Source organism: Notolepis coatsorum (genome assembly GCF_963971535.1).
Source record: "Notolepis coatsorum genome assembly, contig: SCAFFOLD_119, whole genome shotgun sequence".
Taxonomy (NCBI): Eukaryota; Metazoa; Chordata; class Actinopteri; order Aulopiformes; family Paralepididae; genus Notolepis; species Notolepis coatsorum.
Window position 1 is genome coordinate 537024 of NW_028173901.1, and position 24433 is coordinate 561456.

The 24433-nt window shown below is 43.5% G+C and overlaps 1 protein-coding gene across 1 annotated transcript in view; it reads left to right on the forward strand.

The window, feature by feature from the left end:
* Positions 1-2037: 2037 nt before the first annotated feature.
* Positions 2038-24433, forward strand: part of LOC311247667 (attractin-like protein 1) — a 122000-nt gene continuing 99604 nt past the window's right edge. Inside the window, 5 exon segments of the mRNA XM_084338680.1 lie at positions 2038-3042; positions 12992-13075; positions 19506-19619; positions 20207-20335; positions 20545-20753. Of these exon segments, the coding sequence (XP_084194806.1) occupies positions 2789-3042; positions 12992-13075; positions 19506-19619; positions 20207-20335; positions 20545-20753 (790 nt within the window). The 5' untranslated portion in view covers positions 2038-2788.

Below are 24433 nucleotides of genomic sequence, written 5' to 3' on the forward strand. Positions count from 1 at the left end.
ACACAATTGTTAAGGGGATGCAGACCAGAGAAAGACTTTCGTCTTGTTTACATCAGGGTCCCCCATTTTCAATTCATAGTGACATTTATGACATACATGACATACAGATAGACAGAACTGCTACATCTATACATTTATGACATATCAGATTTGCAATTACAGTACTGTTTGTGATACAAAAAGAGTCCAAAAAAAAAAAAAAAAAAGTATATACATTTGACGTAGAAACTGTACATTGGATTGGGTAGGTGGGGGTGGGGGGGGGACTGTACATTGGAGGTGGTTGGGTGGGTGGGGGGGGGGGGGTTGGGTAGGAGGGGTGGGTGGGCGACACTGTACAACTGTACAAACAAAACTGTACATTGGATTATTGACAAGACCATACTTGGTAATTTACTGTACATTGGAGGGGGTTGTGTTCGGACATTTACAGGGGCCAGTTTCAGGTTGCAGTCTCCCTTAGGTGTTTTTTGAGAGTGTTTTTGAAAGTGGGTAGTGATTCACATTCCTTTACAGCTTTGGGTAGGGCGTTCCACATTGATGTGGCATAATTGCGAAACGTGTTTAGTCCCTTGTTTGAGCCAAATCTGGGTTTAACATGATTTGTGGAGCTCCCTCTGGTGTTGTGATCGTGGTATTCACTGACCTTTGGGAAGTATTTTGACATGTACATGGGTACCTTGGTCGTGTAGTGTATCTTGTTGACCAGGCCCATTGCAAGTTGCTGTACTCTGTCGTCTACTCTAAGCCATCCTAGGTTGTCAAAGTGGGCAGGGGTGAGGTGGGTTCTAGGAGTAAGGTCAAGCAGTAGTCTGACCAGTTTGTTTTGAGATGTTTGTAATCTTGTTTTTAGCCCCTTTGAGGTGCTTTGGTACCATGAGGTGCAAGCATAGTCGTAGTACCCTTGAATGAATGAATGAATGAATGAATGAATGAATGAAAACTTTATTTAACAGATTGCAGAATGGGTACAATACAGTACGGCTCAATACATACAATTGTTAAGGGGATGCAGACCTGAGAAAGACGTTTGTCTTGTTTCCATCAGGGTCCCCCATTTTCAATTCATATAGACATATATGACATACATGACATACAGATAGTCAGTACTGCTACATCTATACATTTATGACATACCAGATTTGCAAATACAGTACTGTTTGTGATACAGAAGGAGTCAAGAAAGGGGAGTATATACATTTGACGTAGAAAACTGTACATTGGAGGAGGTTGGGTGGGGGGGGTTGGGTACATTGGGATATTGACAACCATACTGGGTAATTTACATTGGAGGTGGGGGGGGGGGGGGGGGGCCGGGGGGCACACTGTATAAACAAGTAACACTGTACATTGAGGGGGGGGGGGGAGGAGACACTGTACAAACAAACACAATTGTACATGAATGAGTGCTCCTGCCAGAGTCTTCAGAGTATTCTTGTTTACCAGAGAGGAGATCCGGTACAAGAATCTAGTTCGTTGGTTGACTTTTTTTATTACATTTTTTGGTGAAGCACATTTTTTATTTTTAAAACATCCCCCACCGTGTGTGTCAGTGGTGGCTGGTGTGTTAATGGGGAGGACGGGAGAGATTAAAAGAAATATGTAATAAAGAAGTCCAAAATTCAAGCTTTCTTTAACTACGAGGCATTTATTCATCATATAATTTTTTTTTATAATATCAAACAATAGACTGAGTCTGTGCTAACCGAATTGTTAAGGGGATGCAGACCTGAGAAAGACTTTTGTCTTGTTTCCATCAGGGTCCCAGTTGTTGCCACGGTATTGGGTCTTTGGGTGAATACTTCATTGGCGGGGAAGAAGAACACTGATAGCGGTGTGTGGACCGTCCCGCGAGCCCCAGACCTCTGACGTGCAGGTCCCCTCCTCCCCTCCCCGGCTCCTCCCCTCACTGTGACGTGCAGGTCCCCTCCTCCCCTCCCCGGCTCCTCCTCCACTGTGACGTGCAGGTCCCCTCCTAGGCTCCTCCCCTCCCCGGCTCCTCCATGTTGAACTGCGGCTGCTCGCTGCTCCAGAAGAAAACAGAAGAAAACATCTCCTCTCTTTGTTCTCCTGCGGGACCGGAGGAGGCTCCCGATCCCGGTGTTTAGTCCCGCGGGGAACAACAACAACAACAACAACATCAACATAATCAGCAACAACAACAACAACAACGTGTTTATAACGGAGGGGTTTGTTTACGCGATGATGATAAAGATGGTCGCTGCTCGACGCTGCGTCCTGGTGTTGGATCAGCTCGGGTTCGAGAGCTGAGCTGCTGAGGAGATAATACTGGGCTTCAACAGAAGATACTGGTCCTGAACCAGAACACAACACACTTCTCCCGTTCCGCTCCCGGTCCCGCTCCCGGTCCGTCCACTCCGCGGGGGGTCCCGCTCCCGTCTCTGCACAACCGTGTTTTCCGTTGAACGGGTTGTTTCTAATACCCGTCGCGGCGGCTCGGAGCCATGGAGGCGCTGTGTTCTGTGTTTAATGTGAAACATGTGAACACGGGCTGAAGTGCGTCAGTCCCGGGAGGGTTAGTTGGTTAGTTAGCATGAGGACGAGCCGCGGGTTCGAGTCCAGGAGGACTGGCTGGTAATCAAAACAACCTGGGCTGGTTTCTCTGGATACAGCCTTCAGGCGCCTTCAGGCCTTAACCGGGCTGTGTGTGACGGAGGAGAGGAGCCACAGGTTCGAGTCCAGGAGGACTGGCTGGTTTCTGGAGACAGCCAGGCGCCTTCAGGCCTCTGGGCTGTGTGACGGGTCACCGGGAGGAGGGAGGGGGGCCATGGCTCCGGGGGACAGAGGGACGGCAGACCGGGTGGTGCTGGGTCCGGGCCTGCGGGGGGGCAGGTACCTGCAGGCGGCGTGTCTCCTGGTGGGCTGCGTGCTGCTCGTCGCTCACGGTGACGCCGCTCAGACTCAGACCACCGACCGGCCGTGCGACCAGAGCTGCCTCTCCGGGAGCTGCGTCAACGGGTCGTGCGTCTGTGACCGGGGCTGGACCGGGGAGCGGTGCCAACACTGCCAGGGCAGGTTCAGGTGAGTCTGTGACCGGGGAGCGGTGCCAACACTGCCAGGGGAGGTTCAGGTGAGTCTGTGTGACCAGGAGAGCGGTGCCCACACTGCCAGGGGAGGTTCAGGTGAGTCTGTGACCGGGGAGCGGTGCCCACACTGCCAGGGGAGGTTCAGGTGAGTGCCCACACTGCCAGGGGAGGTTCAGGTGAGTCTGTGACCGGGGAGCGGTGCCCACACTGCCAGGGGAGGTTCAGGTGAGTGCCCACACTGCCAGGGGAGGTTCAGGTGAGTCTGTGACCAGGAGAGAGGTGCCAACACTGCCAGGGGAGGTTCAGGTGAGTCTGTGACCAGGAGAGAGGTGCCCACACTGCCAGGGGAGGTTCAGGTGAGTCTGTGACCGGGGAGCGGTGCCCACACTGCCAGGGGAGGTTCAGGTGAGTCTGTGACCGGGGAGCGGTGCCCACACTGCCAGGGGAGGTTCAGGTGAGTGCCCACACTGCCAGGGGAGGTTCAGGTGAGTCTGTGACCGGGGCTGGGCAGGAGAGAGGTGCCCACACTGCCAGGGGAGGTTCAGGTGAGTGCCCAACTGCCCACACTGCCAGGGGAGGTTCAGGTGAGCCCCGACCTGTTGCTCCAACACCACAACCCTAACCCACTCACCGTGATCACATCACATAATAATGTATTGTCATCATGCAGCACAAGTACAGTACAACACAGAGAAGTGTGGCATCCAACCAGAGTGCAGGTGTAACAGTAAAGTGCAACAGTAATATACAATGTACAGGTGATTAAACTGGGTATACAATATATACATGAGTACTACTGAGTAATAGTGCTAATCAGATGTGTGTACAGAGTTGTATTATTAATATGTACAGTGATACAGGTATAAAGACACTACTGGCCAGCAGTGTAACTAGTAAGAGTAGGTAAGAGATATATACAGATATAGTAACTAGTAAGAGATATGTACAGATATAGTAACTAGTAAGAGTAGGTAAGAGATATGTATAGATATAGTAACTAGTAAGAGTAGGTAAGAGATATGTACAGATATAGATATAGTAACTAGTAAGAGTAGGTAAGAGATATGTACAGATATAGTAACTAGTAAGAGTAGGTAAGAGATATGTACAGATATAGATATAGTAACTAGTAAGAGTAGGTAAGAGATATGTACAGATATAGATATAGTAACTAGTAAGAGTAGGTAAGAGATATGTACAGATATAGATATAGTAACTAGTAAGAGATATGTACAGATATAGATATAGTAACTAGTAAGAGATATGTACAGATATAGATATAGTAACTAGTAAGAGTAGGTAAGAGATATGTACAGATATAGATATAGTAACTAGTAAGAGATATGTACAGATATAGATATAGTAACTAGTAAGAGATATGTACAGATATAGATATAGTAACTAGTAAGAGATATGTACAGATATAGATATAGTAACTAGTAAGAGTAGGTAAGAGATATGTACAGATATAGTAACTAGTAAGAGTAGATACGAGATATGTACAGATGTAGATATAGTAACTAGTAAGAGTATGTAAGAGATATGTACAGATAGATATAGTAACTAGTAAGAGTAGGTAAGAGATATGTACAGATATAGATATAGTAACTAGTAAGGCCTAACAAAAATAATGGTTGGTTTCAGGTTGCCGACCGACCCTGCCGATTTAGGTGCGACCCAATATATTTTATGAGTTTTAAAAAAAAATTATATATTAAAAAAAAAAAAAAAAAAAATCAGATTTTTTTTTTTTTTTTTAGAATAAAGTTTCATAGAAATCTTAGTCAAACATTTAGTATTCCCTACCTACCCATGGCCAAACTGACAACCAACCTGAAACCAACTATTATTTTTGTTAGGCCTAAGAGTAGGTAAGAGATATGTACAGATATAGATATAGTAACTAGTAAGAGTAGGTAAGAGATATGTACAGATATAGATATAGTAACTAGTAAGAGATATGTACAGATATAGTAACTAGTAAGAGTAGGTAAGAGATATGTACAGATATAGATATAGTAACTAGTAAGATATATGTACAGATATAGATATAGTAACTAGTAAGAGATATGTACAGATATAGATATAGTAACTAGTAAGAGTAGGTAAGATATATGTACAGATATAGATATAGTAACTAGTAAGAGTAGGTAAGAGATATGTACAGATATAGATATAGTAACTAGTAAGAGTAGGTAAGAGATATGTACAGATATAGATATAGTAACTAGTAAGAGTAGGTAAGATATATGTACAGATATAGATATAGTAACTAGTAAGAGTAGGTAAGAGATATGTACAGATATAGATATAGTAACTAGTAAGAGTAGGTAAGAGATATGTACAGATATAGATATAGTAACTAGTAAGAGTAGGTAAGGGATATGTACAGATATAGATATAGTAACTAGTAAGAGTAGGTAAGAGATATGTACAGATATAGTAACTAGTAAGAGTAGGTAAGGGATATGTACATATATAGTAACTAGTAAGAGTAGGTAAGGGATATGTACATATATAGTAACTAGTAAGAGTAGGTAAGAGATATGTACAGATATGTACATATATAGTAACTAGTAAGAGTAGGTAAGAGATATGTACAGATATAGATATAGTAACTAGTAAGAGATATGTACAGATATAGATATAGTAACTAGTAAGAGTAGGTAAGAGATATGTACAGATATAGATATAGTAACTAGTAAGAGTAGGTAAGGGATATGTACAGATATAGATATAGTAACTAGTAAGAGTAGGTAAGAGATATGTACAGATATATATATAGTAACTAGTAAGAGTAGGTAAGGGATATGTACAGATATAGATATAGTAACTAGTAAGAGTAGGTAAGAGATATGTACAGATATATATATATATAGTAACTAGTAAGAGTAGGTAAGAGATATGTACAGATATAGATATAGTAACTAGTAAGAGTAGGTAAGAGATATGTACAGATATAGATATAGTAACTAGTAAGAGTAGGTAAGAGATATGTACAGATATAGATATAGTAACTAGTAAGAGTAGGTAAGAGATATGTACAGATAATATAGATATAGTAACTAGTAAGAGTAGGTAAGAGATATGTACAGATATAGATATAGTAACTAGTAAGAGTAGGTAAGAGATATGTACAGATATAGTAACTAGTAAGAGATATGTACAGATATAGTAACTAGTAAGAGTAGGTAAGAGATATGTACAGATATAGTAACTAGTAAGAGTAGGTAAGAGATATGTACATATATAGTATCTACAGATATGTAAAAAGGATTATATGCAGGTATATGTACAGACAGGTGTGCTGTGGATACATATATATATACAGCATTATTGTACATGCTGTACGAACTGTACACTTTGACCTCTAGTCTATACTCAATGTATACCTACCTACTGCTTACAACTGCCCTACACTGTAATCATAATCATCATAACTACCTACCTTAAACTGTAGTCTACCCATATAACTGTACGATAGCTTGCACAATAGTGCTGTATATACCGTATATATTATACACATTTATATTTATGTTTACCACATATAGGCTCTATATCAGGGTTCGAAATTAATGGTGGCTTGGGGCAAAATGTCCTCAAAAATGTACCAAATGCCCTCGAAAATCAGTTAAGGGGGGGGGGGGGGGGGGGGGGGGGCAAAAAAAGACCCTGACAGTTTAAAAAAACAGGAACAACACGTTTGTCATTGTCGTGTTACTTCACAGTACAGATCCGTGAGTCCTCTGCTGTGGTTGTGACTTGTATCCTTTATTAGCTTAACTCCGTAGCAACATCACACAGGTGCATCTCTCTCGCCCCTTCCGTACCTGCCCCTTGACATCACACAGGTGTGTCTCTCTCGCCCCTCCCGTACCTGCCCCTTGACCCCTCTCGCCCCTCCCGTACCTGCCCCTTGACCCCTCTCGCCCCTCCCGTACCTGCCCCTTGACATCACACAGGTGTGTCTCTCTCGCCCCTCCCGTACCTGCCCCTTGACCCCTCTCGCCCCTCCCGTACCTGCCCCTTGACCCCTCTCGCCCCTCCCGTACCTGCCCCTTGACCCCTCTCGCCCCTCCCGTACCTGCCCCTTGACCCACACAGGTGCATCTCTCTCGCCCCTCCCGTACCTGCCCCTTGACCCCGAGTACGGTGCCACACCGAATCAATGAGATTGTGGACTCTGATGAGGACATGATTGAGGAGGTTTAAGTTGGGTTACAAAACCTTCACATTTAATTATGTTCTGTTAAATCCTGCAAAGAGGCTAGAGTGAGGAGGTGATGGTTAGGTTAGGTTACAATTTATGATTTAATCAATCAATATATTAAAATAATTTGCTTAAAATGTTACTCTGGCCTCTTATTTAAGTGTGTATTCTTTATCTACTTGAACGTAATACCTTATCTACCTGAAATATACGGAAATTTTTTATATATATGCGACACAAATTCGTTTTAGAATGTTTGGCGAAGACTTGAATAGAATAGAATAGAAATCCTTGAATGAGTCCCCAGAGCCGCTGTGTTGTGTGTTTACAGCGAGGAAGGTGACGATGAGAGGCAGACGAGCGTGTCTTGAAGGACTCAGGGTCCTCAGGGGCCCCGCTGGCCACACGGACTGGTTTAGTAAAGGACCTGCTCCTCAAACCTCTCTGGCCCCCCGGGCCCCCCCCCCCCCCCCCCCCCCGGCGTACGGTCTGTCTGGCCCCCCGGCGTACGGTCTGTCCGCCCGTCAGCGCCGTCGCAGCCCAGGAGTGATGTTCTCTCAGATCCAGTACTCGAGTAGAGCTGGAGCGTCTCAGTCACACGCACATCACATCTTCCCAAGGCGATCAATAAAGGAATATCTTATCCTATCCTATCCTATCTTACAGACACATAACGATGCACAGCAATATACTCGATGCTTAATGCGTCTTGTCAGTCAAAACAGTCAGTTACCATTTTTATTTTTTTATCTTTTTTCCCCCTCCATTTTCCTCCGATTTTCTCCCATCCCAATGTTAGTCGTTATGCCAATTCCCAATCCCCTTCCTGGTCGCTGCGCACCTACCCCCCACAGTCGGTCTGGGAGAGTGGAGGCTACCACGTGCTTCCTCCGACACACGTCCAGCCAATCAACCGCTTCTTTTCACCTGGCAGCGCGGATTCTCACTGAGGGGGCGTAGCGTGTGGAAGGATCACACTATCCCACTCAGGTCCTATCCGCGCTTAGCAGGCGCCCCGACCGAACTGTAGGAGTCGCTGTTTACAACGACCCGGACCCACCCCGCCAGCTTCTCCCACCCTCTAATACTGCCAATTGTATTAGTGTGAACGGCCAGCCAAGCTGGTGACAACCCCGGAGCTGTGAGCTGGATAACAGGCGAATCCAGCTCACAGCTCCGGGGTTGGTGACGAACGCAATCTCCGCTACGCCACCTAACCGCCCCCCGTCAGTTACCATTTGTAATAATAATTACATGACCTCCACTCTGTCTGACCCTGACCCTGACAGAGAGGGACACGTATGGTCTGTTGTTCAGCCTCTAGGTGGCAGTGTCTGACCCTGACGGAGAGGGACACGTATGGTCTGTTGTTCAGCCTCTAGGTGGCAGTGTCTGACCCTGACGGAGAGGGACACGTATGGTCTGTTGTTTAGCCTCTAGGTGGCAGTGTTGGACCCTGGCGGAGAGGGACACGTATGGTCTGTTGTTTAGCCTCTAGGTGGCAGTGTTGGACCCTGACGGAGAGGGGACACGTATGGTCTGTTGTTTAGCCTCTAGGTGGCAGTGTTGGACCCTGACGGAGAGGGACACGTATGGTCTGTTGTTCAGCCTCTAGGTGGCAGTGTCTGACCCTGACGGAGAGGGACGCGTATGGTCTGTTGTTTAGCCTCTAGGTGGCAGTGTTGGACCCTGGCGGAGAGGGACACGTATGGTCTGTTGTTCAGCCTCTAGGTGTCAGTGTCTGACCCTGGCGGAGAGGGACACGTATGGTCTGTTGTTTAGCCTCTAGGTGTCAGTGTCTGACCCTGACGGAGAGGGACACGTATGGTCTGTTGTTCAGCCTCTAGGTGGCAGTGTTGGACCCTGGCGGAGAGGGACACGTATGGTCTGTTGTTCAGCCTCTAGGTGGCAGTGTTGGACCCTGGCGGAGAGGGACACGTATGGTCTGTTGTTTAGCCTCTAGGTGGCAGTGTTGGACCCTGACAGAGAGGGACACGTATGGTCTGTTGTTTAGCCTCTAGGTGGCAGTGTTGGACCCTGACGGAGAGGGACACGTATGGTCTGTTGTTTAGCCTCTAGGTGGCAGTGTTGGACCCTGGCGGAGAGGGACACGTATGGTCTGTTGTTTAGCCTCTAGGTGGCAGTGTCTGACCCTGGCGGAGAGGGACACGTATGGTCTGTTGTTTAGCCTCTAGGTGTCAGTGTCTGACCCTGACAGAGAGGGACACGTATGGTCTGTTGTTCAGCCTCTAGGTGGCAGTGTTGGACCCTGGCGGAGAGGGACACGTATGGTCTGTTGTTTAGCCTCTAGGTGGCAGTGTCTGACCCTGACGGAGAGGGACACGTATGGTCTGTTGTTCAGCCTCTAGGTGGCAGTGTTGGACCCTGGCGGAGAGGGACACGTATGGTCTGTTGTTTAGCCTCTAGGTGGCAGTGTTGGACCCTGGCGGAGAGGGACACGTATGGTCTGTTGTTTAGCCTCTAGGTGGCAGTGTTGGACCCTGGCGGAGAGGGACACGTATGGTCTGTTGTTTAGCCTCTAGGTGGCAGTGTTGGACCCTGACGGAGAGGGACACGTATGGTCTGTTGTTTAGCCTCTAGGTGGCAGTGTTGGACCCTGACGGAGAGGGACACGTATGGTCTGTTGTTTAGCCTCTAGGTGGCAGTGTTGGACCCTGGCGGAGAGGGACACGTATGGTCTGTTGTTTAGCCTCTAGGTGGCAGTGTCTGACCCTGACAGAGAGGGACACGTATGGTCTGTTGTTTAGCCTCTAGGTGGCAGTGTCTGACCCTGGCGGAGAGGGACACGTATGGTCTGTTGTTTAGGACTCGTAACTGTCCCTAAGAATTCTGTTTAAATATTAATAGGCTGAAATATGATAAGATATTCCTTTATTGATCCCCTTGGGGGAATTCAGGAAATTAGGCAACTTTTTATATTAGCAGCCAGCAATACAAGTAATATATACAAGCAATACAACAATACAAGTAATATATACAAGCAATACAAGTAATATATACAAGCAATACAAGTAATATATACAAGCAATACAACAATACAAGTAATATATACAAGCAATACAAGTAATATATACAACAATACAAGTAATATATACAAGCCAGTGTTTCCCCTAGGGGGGTGGCAGACCCCGGCTTGCGTGTCACTGATACGTGGCGTCAACAGTGTCGTTGTTAGTATCGGTGCATTTCTCTACACTGAGCTGAAATGAAACCATTGCACATAAATTAGGTAAATAAATATTAACAATATTTATTTACAACACATTAATTAACTTATTTACAATTATACATACAGTAGTGACAACACACATGAACTATTTACAATACAGGGAGGCACATACAAATTTTATTTTTTATTTTTTTAAACTTTGACCAGACAGCTGGTTCTTTTTAGCGTTTATCGCTTTTTTCTGGTCAAGCATGACCGACAGAAACAGGTTGAATGGGATATAGATAGGGGAAGACATTCTGAGAAAATACGCCGAGTCCGGGAGTCGAACTCGTGTACCCCAGATCCGTGACGCGCACGGTTGTCCCCGACGCCGAAATAGCGCAGAGATACGCGGTGAGCTACTGGAGCTCCCCACAATTCTTTTTTTTTTAACTAACTTTAATAACCGTACATCTGCAAACAGTGCCAGTGTAGTTCAATGTTCAGTGCCAGTTAGGTTATGGGGTTTCTTTTTTCCAGTTCAGTTCAGTTCAATGCAGTTCAACTGCCAGTGCAGTGCAATAACTAAATAATAATTAAATAGTTAAATAATACAAAATAATAATTTGTTTAAAAGAAATCAGAAAAAAACTGTCAAATGTAATTTATTTCAAAGAGATAATAATAATAATAATAATACTTCGTTTTATATAGCGCCTTTCAAAGGACCCAAGGTCGCTTTACATAAGGGGGGGGGGGGGGGGGGGAGATAACAAGTCAACAAACATAGTGGACAGACACAACACATACATATAAAGATGTCCTTTAAAGGTTCCTGCTTCTCCCCATCTCTGGCTGACGTCACCATTGTGATACATGATGGTTAGGGTCTCTGGCTGACATCACCTTGTGATACATGATGGTTAGGGTCTCTGGTGACATCACCATTGTGATACATGATGGTTAGGGTCTCTGGCTGACGTCACCGTTGTGATACATGATGGTTAGGGTCTCTGGCTGACATCACCTTGTGATACATGATGGTTAGGGTCTCTGGCTGACGTCACCATTGTGATACATGATGGTTAGGGTCTCTGGCTGACATCACCTTGTGATACATGATGGTTAGGGTCTCTGGCTGACATCACCTTGTGATACATGATGGTTAGGGTCTCTGGCTGACATCACCTTGTGATACATGATGGTTAGGGTCTCTGGCTGACGTCACCGTTGTGATACATGATGGTTAGGGTCTCTGGCTGACATCACCTTGTGATACATGATGGTTAGGGTCTCTGGCTGACGTCACCATTGTGATACATGATGGTTAGGGTCTCTGGCTGACGTCACCTTGTGATACATGATGGTGAGGGTCTCTGGCTGACGTCACCTTGTGATACATGATGATTAGGGTCTCTGGCTGACATCACCCTTGTGATACACGATGATTAGGCCTTTGTGTTTTCCTCAGTGAGGGATTCTCTTTTGTCGGTCAGCAGCGTTTTGTACTGAAGCTTCTCTCTGTATAATTATTTTTTAAGTTAAACATTTTAAAGTTTACACACACACACACACACACACACACACACACACACACACACACACACACACACACACACACACACACACACACACACACACACATGGAGAATGGCTTATATGAACTATCCAGTTCATGGCTTATATGAACTATCCAGTTCATATATCAACTTATATCAACTATCCAGTTAGCTTTTATAGTGTAATGTTTGGCTACTTGAAGGAGAGAGAGAGACTGACTTGTTACGCTCGACACTAGTCAGTCTCGGAGTGGATTTGGTAGCTTTTTTCGGCGTCTCCGTAGACCACCGCACCACCGTTTTAAAGTCTTAGTGAAGATTGATTTATATGAAAACCGATGTATGTATAATTTAGCTAGCTCACCAACGTTACTGTGGTTAAAGCAAACTTTAATAAAAAAAAGGAAATTAATTTTTTAAATTTTTTATTATTCTTTCTGGAGGAGCGGGGCGTACCGTTGGCGTTGGCAATGGTAGGGGAAACACTGCAAGCAATACAACAATACAAGTAATATATACACGCAATACAACAATACATGCCAACAGTATGGGAAAGCTTACCGTCTTCTCCAGACTCAGACAAGAAGATAGATACCATTTTCCTCTTGAGTTCAGTAGAAAGCTATCCGGCTGCAAGCTAGTTTCAAGTTTCTTTATTAGTTGTCATACAGAAATACAGAGTACTTCTATATAAATGTATACATTTATTTGATCATTCATAAAATGTTTATGTTCTAAATTAACCTAGCTTAGAACAAATGAAAGCCGATGATAGCTTTCTACTGAACACACAGAGAGGAGACTGGTATCTAATCTATCTCCTCGTCTGACTCTGCAGAAGACGTGAGCATGTGTTGTGTGGACTGTATGGAGAGTGATGTGTATCATCTGCGTTTGATTCTTTGATGTAAGTCGTATTAAAGGGATGATACTGTGAGTTGTTGGTAATACAGTGTTTGTACAGTAACGTGTTTATAATGCGGATTCTTCTCTTGTCTTGCAGGTTAACTGAGCCCTCAGGATACCTCACAGATGGTCCCATCAACTACAAGTACAAAACTAAATGTACCTGGCTTATAGAGGGCTAGTAAGTACTGCTTTCTATTATAATAAATGTATTTTAGTAGCAACACTCCGGTGTAACAGAAGCCGAAAGGAATAGTTGTTCCACTCCACTGTCAGCAGTAGGTAGTAGGGATGTTCGATATTGGCTTTTTTTTACCGATATCCGATATACCGATATTGTCCAACTCCTAATTTCCGATACCAATATATGCAGGGTTTCCCCCCCCCCCAAAAACAGAATAATTTCAGGTAATTAACATTACATATCTCTTGTCGTGGAATTAACGCAACATTATGCATACTTTTGACAATAAATAAATTTAAAAAAATTAAATATTCTGGGGCGCTCCAGTAGCACACCACATAGCGCGCTGAGTCGCGAAGCGGTCATCCCGGGTTCGTTTCCCAGTCCCGGCGACCATTTGCCTCATGTCTCCCTACCTCTCCTCCCGTTCTCCCCCTCTCCCTCTATCGGTCCTGCGTGGCCAGAAAAAGCTGAAAATGCTATAAATAAAAGTTTAAAAATAAAAAAAATTAATATTTTTTACAGATACCGATAATTTCCGATATTACATTTTAATGCCAATATCGGATGATAATATCGGACATCCCTAGTAGGAAGGTATAATAGTTGTTCCACTAGCCTGTAAGTATAATAGTTGTTCCACTAGTCTGTTAGTATAATAGTTGTTCCACTAGCCTGTTAGTATAATAGTTGTTCCACTAGTCTGTTAGTATAATAGTTGTTCCACTAGCCTGTTAGTATAATAGTTGTTCCTCTAGTCTGTTAGTATAATAGTTGTTCCACTAGTCTGTTAGTATAATAGTTGTTCCACTAGCCTGTTAGTATAATAGTTGTTCCACTAGCCTGTTAGTATAATAGTTGTTCCACTAGCCTGTTAGTATAATAGTTGTTCCACTAGCCTGTTAGTATAATAGTTGTTCCACTAGTCTGTCAGTATAATAGTTGTTCCACTAGTCTGTCAGTATAATAGTTGTTCCACTAGTCTGTCAGTATAATAGTTGTTCCACTAGTCTGTTAGTATAATAGTTGTTCCACTAGCCTGTTAGTATAATAGTTGTTCCACTAGTCTGTTAGTATAATAGTTGTTCCACTAGTCTGTTAGTATAATAGTTGTTCCACTAGCCTGTCAGTATAATAGTTGTTCCACTAGTCTGTTAGTATAATAGCTGTTCCACTAGTCTGTTAGTATAATAGTTGTTCCACTAGCCTGTTAGTATAATAGTTGTTCCACTAGTCTGTCAGTATAATAGTTGTTCCACTAGCCTGTCAGTATAATAGTTGTTCCACTAGTCTGTTAGTATAATAGTTGTTCCACTAGCCTGTCAGTATAATAGTTGTTCCACTAGCCTGTTAGTATAATAGTTGTTCCACTAGTCTGTTAGTATAATAGTTGTTCCACTAGTCTGTTAGTATAATAGTTGTTCCACTAGCCTGTCAGTATAATAGTTGTTCCACTAGTCTGTTAGTATAATAGTTGTTCCACTAGTCTGTCAGTATAATAGTTGTTCCACTAGCCTGTTAGTATAATAGTTGTTCCACTAGTCTGTCAGTATAATAGTTGTTCCACTAGCCTGTTAGTATAATAGTTGTTCCACTAGCCTGTCCGTATAATAGTTGTTCCACTAGCCTGTTAGTATAATAGTTGTTCCACTAGCCTGTTAGTATAATAGTTGTTCCACTAGCCTGTTAGTATAATAGTTGTTCCACTAGCCTGTTAGTATAATAGTTGTTCCACTAGTCTGTTAGTATAATAGTTGTTCCACTAGCCTGTCAGTATAATAGTTGTTCCACTAGCCTGTTAGTATAATAGTTGTTCCACTAGCCTGTCAGTATAATAGTTGTTCCACTAGTCTGTTAGTATAATAGTTGTTCCACTAGCCTGTTAGTATAATAGTTGTTCCACTAGTCTGTCAGTATAATAGTTGTTCCACTAGCCTGTCAGTATAATAGTTGTTCCACTAGTCTGTTAGTATAATAGTTGTTCCACTAGCCTGTCAGTATAATAGTTGTTCCACTAGCCTGTTAGTATAATAGTTGTTCCACTAGTCTGTTAGTATAATAGTTGTTCCACTAGTCTGTTAGTATAATAGTTGTTCCACTAGCCTGTCAGTATAATAGTTGTTCCACTAGTCTGTTAGTATAATAGTTGTTCCACTAGTCTGTCAGTATAATAGTTGTTCCACTAGCCTGTTAGTATAATAGTTGTTCCACTAGCCTGTCAGTATAATAGTTGTTCCACTAGTCTGTTAGTATAATAGTTGTTCCACTAGCCTGTTAGTATAATAGTTGTTCCACTAGTCTGTTAGTATAATAGTTGTTCCACTAGTCTGTTAGTATAATAGTTGTTCCACTAGCCTGTTAGTATAATAGTTGTTCCACTAGTCTGTCAGTATAATAGTTGTTCCACTAGTCTGTTAGTATAATAGTTGTTCCACTAGTCTGTCAGTATAATAGTTGTTCCACTAGCCTGTTAGTATAATAGTTGTTCCACTAGCCTGTTAGTATAATAGTTGTTCCACTAGCCTGTTAGTATAATAGTTGTTCCACTAGTCTGTTAGTATAATAGTTGTTCCACTAGCCTGTTAGTATAATAGTTGTTCCTCTAGTCTGTTAGTATAATAGTTGTTCCACTAGCCTGTTAGTATAATAGTTGTTCCACTAGTCTGTTAGTATAATAGTTGTTCCTCTAGTCTGTCAGTATAATAGTTGTTCCACTAGCCTGTTAGTATAATAGTTGTTCCACTAGTCTGTTAGTATAATAGTTGTTCCACTAGTCTGTTAGTATAATAGTTGTTCCTCTAGTCTGTCAGTATAATAGTTGTTCCACTAGCCTGTTAGTATAATAGTTGTTCCACTAGTCTGTCAGTATAATAGTTGTTCCACTAGCCTGTCAGTATAATAGTTGTTCCACTAGCCTGTTAGTATAATAGTTGTTCCACTAGTCTGTTAGTATAATAGTTGTTCCACTAGCCTGTTAGTATAATAGTTGTTCCTCTAGTCTGTTAGTATAATAGTTGTTCCACTAGCCTGTTAGTATAATAGTTGTTCCACTAGTCTGTTAGTATAATAGTTGTTCCTCTAGTCTGTCAGTATAATAGTTGTTCCACTAGCCTGTTAGTATAATAGTTGTTCCACTAGTCTGTCAGTATAATAGTTGTTCCACTAGCCTGTCAGTATAATAGTTGTTCCACTAGCCTGTTAGTATAATAGTTGTTCCACTAGCCTGTTAGTATAATAGTTGTTCCTCTAGCCTGTTAGTATAATAGTTGTTCCACTAGTCTGTTAGTATAATAGTTGTTCCACTAGTCTGTCAGTATAATAGTTGTTCCACTAGTCTGTCAGTATAATAGTTGTTCCACTAGCCTGTTAGTATAATAGTTGTTCCTCTAGCCTGTTAGTATAATAGTTGTTCCACTAGTCTGTTAGTATAATAGTTGTTCCACTAGTCTGTCAGTATAATAGTTGTTCCACTAGTCTGTCAGTATAATAGTTGTTCCACTAGCCTGTTAGTATAATAGTTGTTCCTCTAGCCTGTTAGTATAATAGTTGTTCCACTAGTCTGTTAGTATAATAGTTGTTCCACTAGTCTGTTAGTATAATAGTTGTTCCTCTAGCCTGTCAGTATAATAGTTGTTCCACTAGTCTGTTAGTATAATAGTTGTTCCACTAGCCTGTTAGTATAATAGTTGTTCCACTAGCCTGTTAGTATAATAGTTGTTCCTCTAGCCTGTCAGTATAATAGTTGTTCCACTAGTCTGTTAGTATAATAGTTGTTCCACTAGCCTGTTAGTATAATAGTTGTTCCACTAGCCTGTTAGTATAATAGTTGTTCCACTAGTCTGTCAGTATAATAGTTGTTCCACTAGTCTGTTAGTATAATAGTTGTTCCACTAGTCTGTTAGTATAATAGTTGTTCCACTAGCCTGTTAGTATAATAGTTGTTCCACTAGTCTGTTAGTATAATAGTTGTTCCACTAGTCTGTTAGTATAATAGTTGTTCCACTAGCCTGTTAGTATAATAGTTGTTCCACTAGTCTGTTAGTATAATAGTTGTTCCACTAGCCTGTTAGTATAATAGTTGTTCCTCTAGCCTGTTAGTATAATAGTTGTTCCACTAGTCTGTTAGTATAATAGTTGTTCCACTAGCCTGTCAGTATAATAGTTGTTCCACTAGTCTGTTAGTATAATAGTTGTTCCACTAGCCTGTCAGTATAATAGTTGTTCCACTAGCCTGTCAGTATAATAGTTGTTCCACTAGCCTGTTAGTATAATAGTTGTTCCACTAGCCTGTTAGTATAATAGTTGTTCCACTAGCCTGTTAGTATAATAGTTGTTCCACTAGCCTGTTAGTATAATAGTTGTTCCACTAGCCTGTTAGTATAATAGTTGTTCCACTAGCCTGTCAGTATAATAGTTGTTCCACTAGTCTGTTAGTATAATAGTTGTTCCACTAGCCTGTCAGTATAATAGTTGTTCCTCTAGCCTGTTAGTATAATAGTTGTTCCACTAGCCTGTTAGTATAATAGTTGTTCCACTAGCCTGTCAGTATAATAGTTGTTCCACTAGTCTGTTAGTATAATAGTTGTTCCACTAGCCTGTCAGTATAATAGTTGTTCCACTAGTCTGTTAGTATAATAGTTGTTCCACTAGTCTGTTAGTATAATAGTTGTTCCACTAGCCTGTTAGTATAATAGTTGTTCCACTAGTCTGTTAGTATAATAGTTGTTCCACTAGCCTGTTAGTATAATAGTTGTTCCACTAGCCTGTTAGTATAATAGTTGTTCCACTAGCCTGTCAGTATAATAGTTGTTCCACTAGTCTGTTAGTATAATAGTTGTTCCACTAGTCTGTTAGTATAATAGTTGTTCCACTAGCCTGTTAGTATAATAGTTGTTCCACTAGCCTGTTAGTATAATAGTTGTTCCACTAGCCTGTTAGTATAATAGTTGTTCCACTAGCCTGTTAGTATAATAGTTGTTCCACTAGCCTGTTAGTATAATAGTTGGTCCACTAGTCTGTTAGTATAATAGTTGTTCCACTAGCCTGTTAGTATAATAGTTGTTCCACTAGTCTGTTAGTATAATAGTTGTTCCACTAGCCTGTTAGTATAATAGTTGTTCCACTAGCCTGTTCGTATAATAGTTGTTCCTCTAGCCTGTCAGTATAATAGTTGTTCCACTAGTCTGTTAGTATAATAGTTGTTCCACTAGCCTGTTAGTATAATAGTTGTTCCACTAGCCTGTTAGTATAATAGTTGTTCCACTAGTCTGTCAGTATAATAGTTGTTCCACTAGTCTGTTAGTATAATAGTTGTTCCACTAGTCTGTTAGTATAATAGTTGTTCCACTAGCCTGTCAGTATAATAGTTGTTCCACTAGTCTGTTAGTATAATAGTTGTTCCACTAGCCTGTCAGTATAATAGTTGTTCCACTAGCCTGTTAGTATAATAGTTGTTCCACTAGCCTGTCAGTATAATAGTTGTTCCACTAGTCTGTTAGTATAATAGTTGTTCCACTAGCCTGTTAGTATAATAGTTGTTCCACTAGCCTGTCAGTATAATAGTTGTTCCACTAGTCTGTTAGTATAATAGTTGTTCCACTAGTCTGTTAGTATAATAGTTGTTCCTCTAGCCTGTTAGTATAATAGTTGTTCCACTAGCCTGTTAGTATAATAGTTGTTCCACTAGCCTGTCAGTATAATAGTTGTTCCACTAGCCTGTTAGTATAATAGTTGTTCCACTAGCCTGTTAGTATAATAGTTGTTCCACTAGCCTGTTAGTATAATAGTTGTTCCACTAGCCTGTTAGTATAATAGTTGTTCCACTAGCCTGTCAGTATAATAGTTGTTCCACTAGTCTGTTAGTATAATAGTTGTTCCACTAGTCTGTTAGTATAATAGTTGTTCCACTAGCCTGTTAGTATAATAGTTGTTCCACTAGTCTGTTAGTATAATAGTTGTTCCACTAGCCTGTTAGTATAATAGTTGTTCCACTAGTCTGTTAGTATAATAGTTGTTCCACTAGTCTGTTAGTATAATAGTTGTTCCACTAGCCTGTTAGTATAATAGTTGTTCCACTAGCCTGTTAGTATAATAGTTGTTCCACTAGCCTGTTAGTATAATAGTTGTTCCACTAGCCCGTCAGCAGGAAGGTATAATAGTTGTTCCACTAGCCTGTTAGTATAATAGTTGTTCCACTAGCCTGTTAGTATAATAGTTGTTCCACTAGCCTGTTAGTATAATAGTTGTTCCACTAGCCCGTCAGCAGGAAGGTATAATAGTTGTTCCACTAGCCTGTTAGTATAATAGTTGTTCCACTAGCCCGTCAGCAGGAAGGTATAATAGTTGTTCCACTAGCCTGTCAGCAGGAAGGTATAATAGTTGTCAGCAGGAAGTAAATGAGTAACTGAGTGATGTTCTTCCTCTCCAGCCCCAACGCCGTCCTCAGACTGAGGTTCAACCACTTCGCCACCGAGTGCAGTTGGGACCACATGTACGTGTACGACGGGGACTCGGTCTACGCCCCCCTGGTGGCCGTGTTCAGGTGAGCGCCGGGAGAACGTTGGATCTATTATTATTACATCAGGTTTTTTTTATGAAGAAAATGTATTGATTGATTACATTTATTTGATCATTCATAAAAGATACATATAAAACTGCCCAGCAGGAATACATACATTTAAAAAATCATCATAAATACCACTTACAGCACCTTTTAACTAAATGATTGAACACAACACTCTAACTTACAATCTTTAGATAATAAAGTATTCAACCTCTACTACTGTCTTTAACTATGAATGAACACAACACTCTTAACTCACCATCTTTAGATAATAAAGTACTCAACCTCTCTCTGTCTCTCTCTCTCTGTGTCTCTCTGTCTCTCTCTGTGTGTCTGTGTGTGTGTGTGTCTCTCTCTCTCTCTCTCTCTCTCTCTCTCTCTCTCTCTCTCTCTCCCTGTCTCTCCCTGTCTCTCTCTCTCTCTCCCCCCCCCCCCCCACCCCCCCCCCTCTCTCTCTCTCTCTCTCTCTCTCTCTCTCTCTCTCTCTCTCTCTCTCTCTCTCTCTCTCTCTCTCTCTCTCTCTCTCTCTCTCTCTCTCTCTCTCTCTCTCTCTCTCTCTCTCTCAGTGGTCTCATCGTACCAGAGGTGAGGGGGAACCAGACGGTACCTGAGGTGGAGACTAACTCCGGCTATGCGCTGCTGCATTTCTTCAGCGACGCCGCCTACAATCTGACGGGATTTGAGATTTTTTACTCGTGAGTATCGGCTCCAGAGTCGATTAGCCCTTTACTATCACACAACCATCCGCGGAGCTAATGATGCTAATGATGGAGCATCGCCGTCGGTTGTGTGATAGTAAAGGGCTAACCTTCTGTATTGTCACAGTGAAAGGGTTAACCAGCTGTCGTGTGGCAGTGAAAGGGTTAAGAGTAAAGTAAAAGTCCATAACCTTAACCCCCCCCAGGATCAACTCCTGCCCCAACAACTGCTCCGGCCACGGGAAGTGCACGACGGGGAACTCCATCGCCAGCCGGGTGTACTGCGAGTGTGACCGCTACTGGAAGGGCGAGGCGTGCGACGTGCCGTACTGCCGGAGCGACTGCGGCCGGCCCGACCACGGCTACTGTGACCTGACCGGCGAGAAGCTGTGTGTCTGCAACGACAGCTGGCAAGGTACCCTAACCCTGACCCCTGACCCAAGGTACCCTGACCCTGACCCAAGGTACCCTGACCCAAGGTACCCTAACCCTGACCCAAGGTACCCTAACCCTGACCCAAGGTACCCTAACCCTGACCCAAGGTACCCTAACCCTGACCCAGGGTACCCTAACCCTGACCCAAGGTACCCTAACCCTGACCCAAGGTACCCTAACCCTGACCCAAGGTACCCTAACCCTGACCCAAGGTACCCTAACCCTGACCCAAGGTACCCTAACCCAAGGTACCCTAACGCTGACCCAAGGTACCCTAACCCTGACCCAGGGTACCCTAACCCTGACCCAAGGTACCCTAACCCAAGGTACCCTCACCCTGACCCAAGGTACCCTAACCCTGACCCAAGGTACCCTAACCCTGACCCAAGGTACCCTAACCCTGACCCAAGGTACCCTAACCCTGACCCAAGGTACCCTAACCCTGACCCAAGGTACCCTAACCCTGACCCAAGGTACCCTAACCCTGACCCAAGGTACCCTAACGCTGACCCAAGGTACCCTAACCCTGACCCAAGGTACCCTAACCCTGACCCAAGGTACCCTAACCCTGACCCAAGGTACCCTAACTCTAACCCAAGGTACCCTAACCCTGACCCAAGGTACCCTAACTCTAACCCAAGGTACCCTAACGCTGACCCAAGGTACCCTAACCCTGACCCAGGGTACCCTAACCCTGACCCAAGGTACCCTAACGCTGACCCAGGGTACCCTAACCCAAGGTACCCTAACCCTGACCCAAGGTACCCTAACGCTGACCCAAGGTACCCTAACCCTGACCCAAGGTACCCTGACCCTGACCCAAGGTACCCTAACCCTGACCCAAGGTACCCTAACCCTGACCCAGGGTACCCTAACCCTGACCCAAGGTACCCTAACGCTGACCCAAGGTACCCTAACCCTGACCCAAGGTACCCTAACCCTGACCCAAGGTACCCTAACGCTGACCCAAGGTACCCTAACCCTGACCCAAGGTACCCTAACGCTGACCCAAGGTACCCTAACCCTGACCCAAGGTACCCTAACCCTGACCCAGGGTACCCTAACCCTGACCCAAGGTACCCTAACCCTGACCCAGGGTACCCTAACCCTGACCCAAGGTACCCTAACCCTGACCCAAGGTACCCTAACCCTGACCCAAGGTACCCTCACCCTGACCCAAGGTACCCTAACCCTGACCCAAGGTACCCTCACCCTGACCCAAGGTACCCTAACCCTGACCCAAGGTACCCTCACCCTGACCCAAGGTACCCTAACCCTGACCCAAGGTACCCTAACCCTGACCCAAGGTACCCTAACCCTGACCCAAGGTACCCTAACCCTGACCCAAGGTACCCTAACTAGTGATGCACGATTTATTTTTTTACACATCGGTATCGGTATATACCGATATCAAGATAGGGCCGATAGTATATAAAAAAAATAAAAACATTTGAATTTTTTTTGTTATTTTTTTTTTTACATGTTTTGGCCTTAAATAGTTTCAAAATATCAGTCATTTCTTAAAATAAGTTACAAAAGTAAAAAAATGTATGCGTTTTGGAAAATATCTCTTTATTTGATTATCATAAAAAGGTGTTTTCTATACAGAGATATCGACATCTGTAAATATCGGTATCGGCCAGAACAGCAATATTAATATCGGTATCGGCCACAATTTTCACATCGGTGCATCACTAACCCTAACCCAAGGTACAGGTCAGGGGTCAACATGGCTCTTTAAGCAGGTCAGGGGTCAACATGGCTCTTTAAGCAGGTCAGGGGTCAACATGGCAGCAGGTCAGGGGTCAACATGGCTCTTTAAGCAGGTCAGGGGTCAACATGGCTCTACAGGTCAGGGGTCAACATGGCTCTTTAAGCAGGTCAGGGGTCAACATGGCTCTTTAAGCAGGTCAGGGGTCAACATGGCTCTTTAAGCAGGTCAGGGGTCAACATGGCTCTTTAAGCAGGTCAGGGGTCAACATGGCTCTTTAAGCAGGTCTGGTGTCAACATGGCTCTTTAACTCTTTCAGCGCCGGCGGGTCTAGCCATCTTTGTTCCGACTATAAGCGTTGGCGTTGGTCGCCTGGACACGCTACTATTTCCAAATCAAATGTATATAATAGGTATTATGTTTCATCATGAATGCATGAAAGGGGGGGGGGGGGTTGTTTTTTTGATGCTTTGATCGTCACCAACGGCATACGTTTTGGAGTACGTTATTACATATGATCGTTGCGATCGATGTGAAATCATGGTTGGATCAAAGCAGGATTGATGATAGTCCTTACCTTCCCTAGGAGGTACCCCAAAAACATATAGTCCTTACCTCCACTAGGAGGTACCCCAAAAACATATAGTCCTTACCTCCACTAGGAGGTACCCCAAAAACATATAGTCCTTACCTCCACTAGGAGGGACCCCAAAAACATATAGTCCTTACCTCCACTAGGAGGTACCCCAAAAACATATAGTCCTTACCTCCACTAGGAGGTACCCCAAAAACATATAGTCCTTACCTCCACTAGGAGGTACCCCAAAAACATATAGTCCTTACCTCCACTAGGAGGGACCCCAAAAACATATAGTCCTTACCTCCACTAGGAGGTACCCCAAAAACATATAGTCCTTACCTCCACTAGGAGGGACCCCAAAAACATATAGTCCGTACCTCCACTAGGAGGTACCCCAAAAACATATAGTCCTTACCTCCACTAGGAGGTACCCCAAAAACATATAGTCCTTACCTCCACTAGGAGGGACCCCAAAAACATATAGTCCGTACCTCCACTAGGAGGTACCCCAAAAACATATAGTACTTACCTTCACTAGGAGGTACCCCGTCATATAGTCCGTACCTTCACTAGGAGGTACCCCAAAAACATATAGTCCTTACCTTCACTAGGAGGTACCCCGTCATATAGTCCTTACCTTCCCTAGGAGGTACCCCAAAAACATATAGTCCTTACCTTCCCTAGGAGGTACCCCAAAAACATATAGTCCTTACCTTCCCTAGGAGGTACCCCAAAAACATATAGTCCTTACCTTCACTAGGAGGTACCCCAAAAACATATAGTCCTTACCTTCCCTAGGAGGTACCCCAAAAACATAGTCCTTACCTCCACTAGGAGGGACCCCAAAAACATATAGTCCGTACCTCCACTAGGAGGTACCCCAAAAACATATAGTCCTTACCTCCACTAGGAGGTACCCCAAAAACATATAGTCCTTACCTCCACTAGGAGGGACCCCAAAAACATATAGTCCGTACCTCCACTAGGAGGTACCCCAAAAACATATAGTCCTTACCTTCACTAGGAGGTACCCCGTCATATAGTCCGTACCTTCACTAGGAGGTACCCCAAAAACATATAGTCCTTACCTTCACTAGGAGGTACCCCGTCATATAGTCCTTACCTTCCCTAGGAGGTACCCCAAAAACATATAGTCCTTACCTTCCCTAGGAGGTACCCCAAAAACATATAGTCCTTACCTTCCCTAGGAGGTACCCCAAAAACATATAGTCCTTACCTTCACTAGGAGGTACCCCAAAAACATATAGTCCTTACCTTCCCTAGGAGGTACCCCAAAAACATAGTCCTTACCTCCACTAGGAGGGACCCCAAAAACATATAGTCCGTACCTCCACTAGGAGGTACCCCA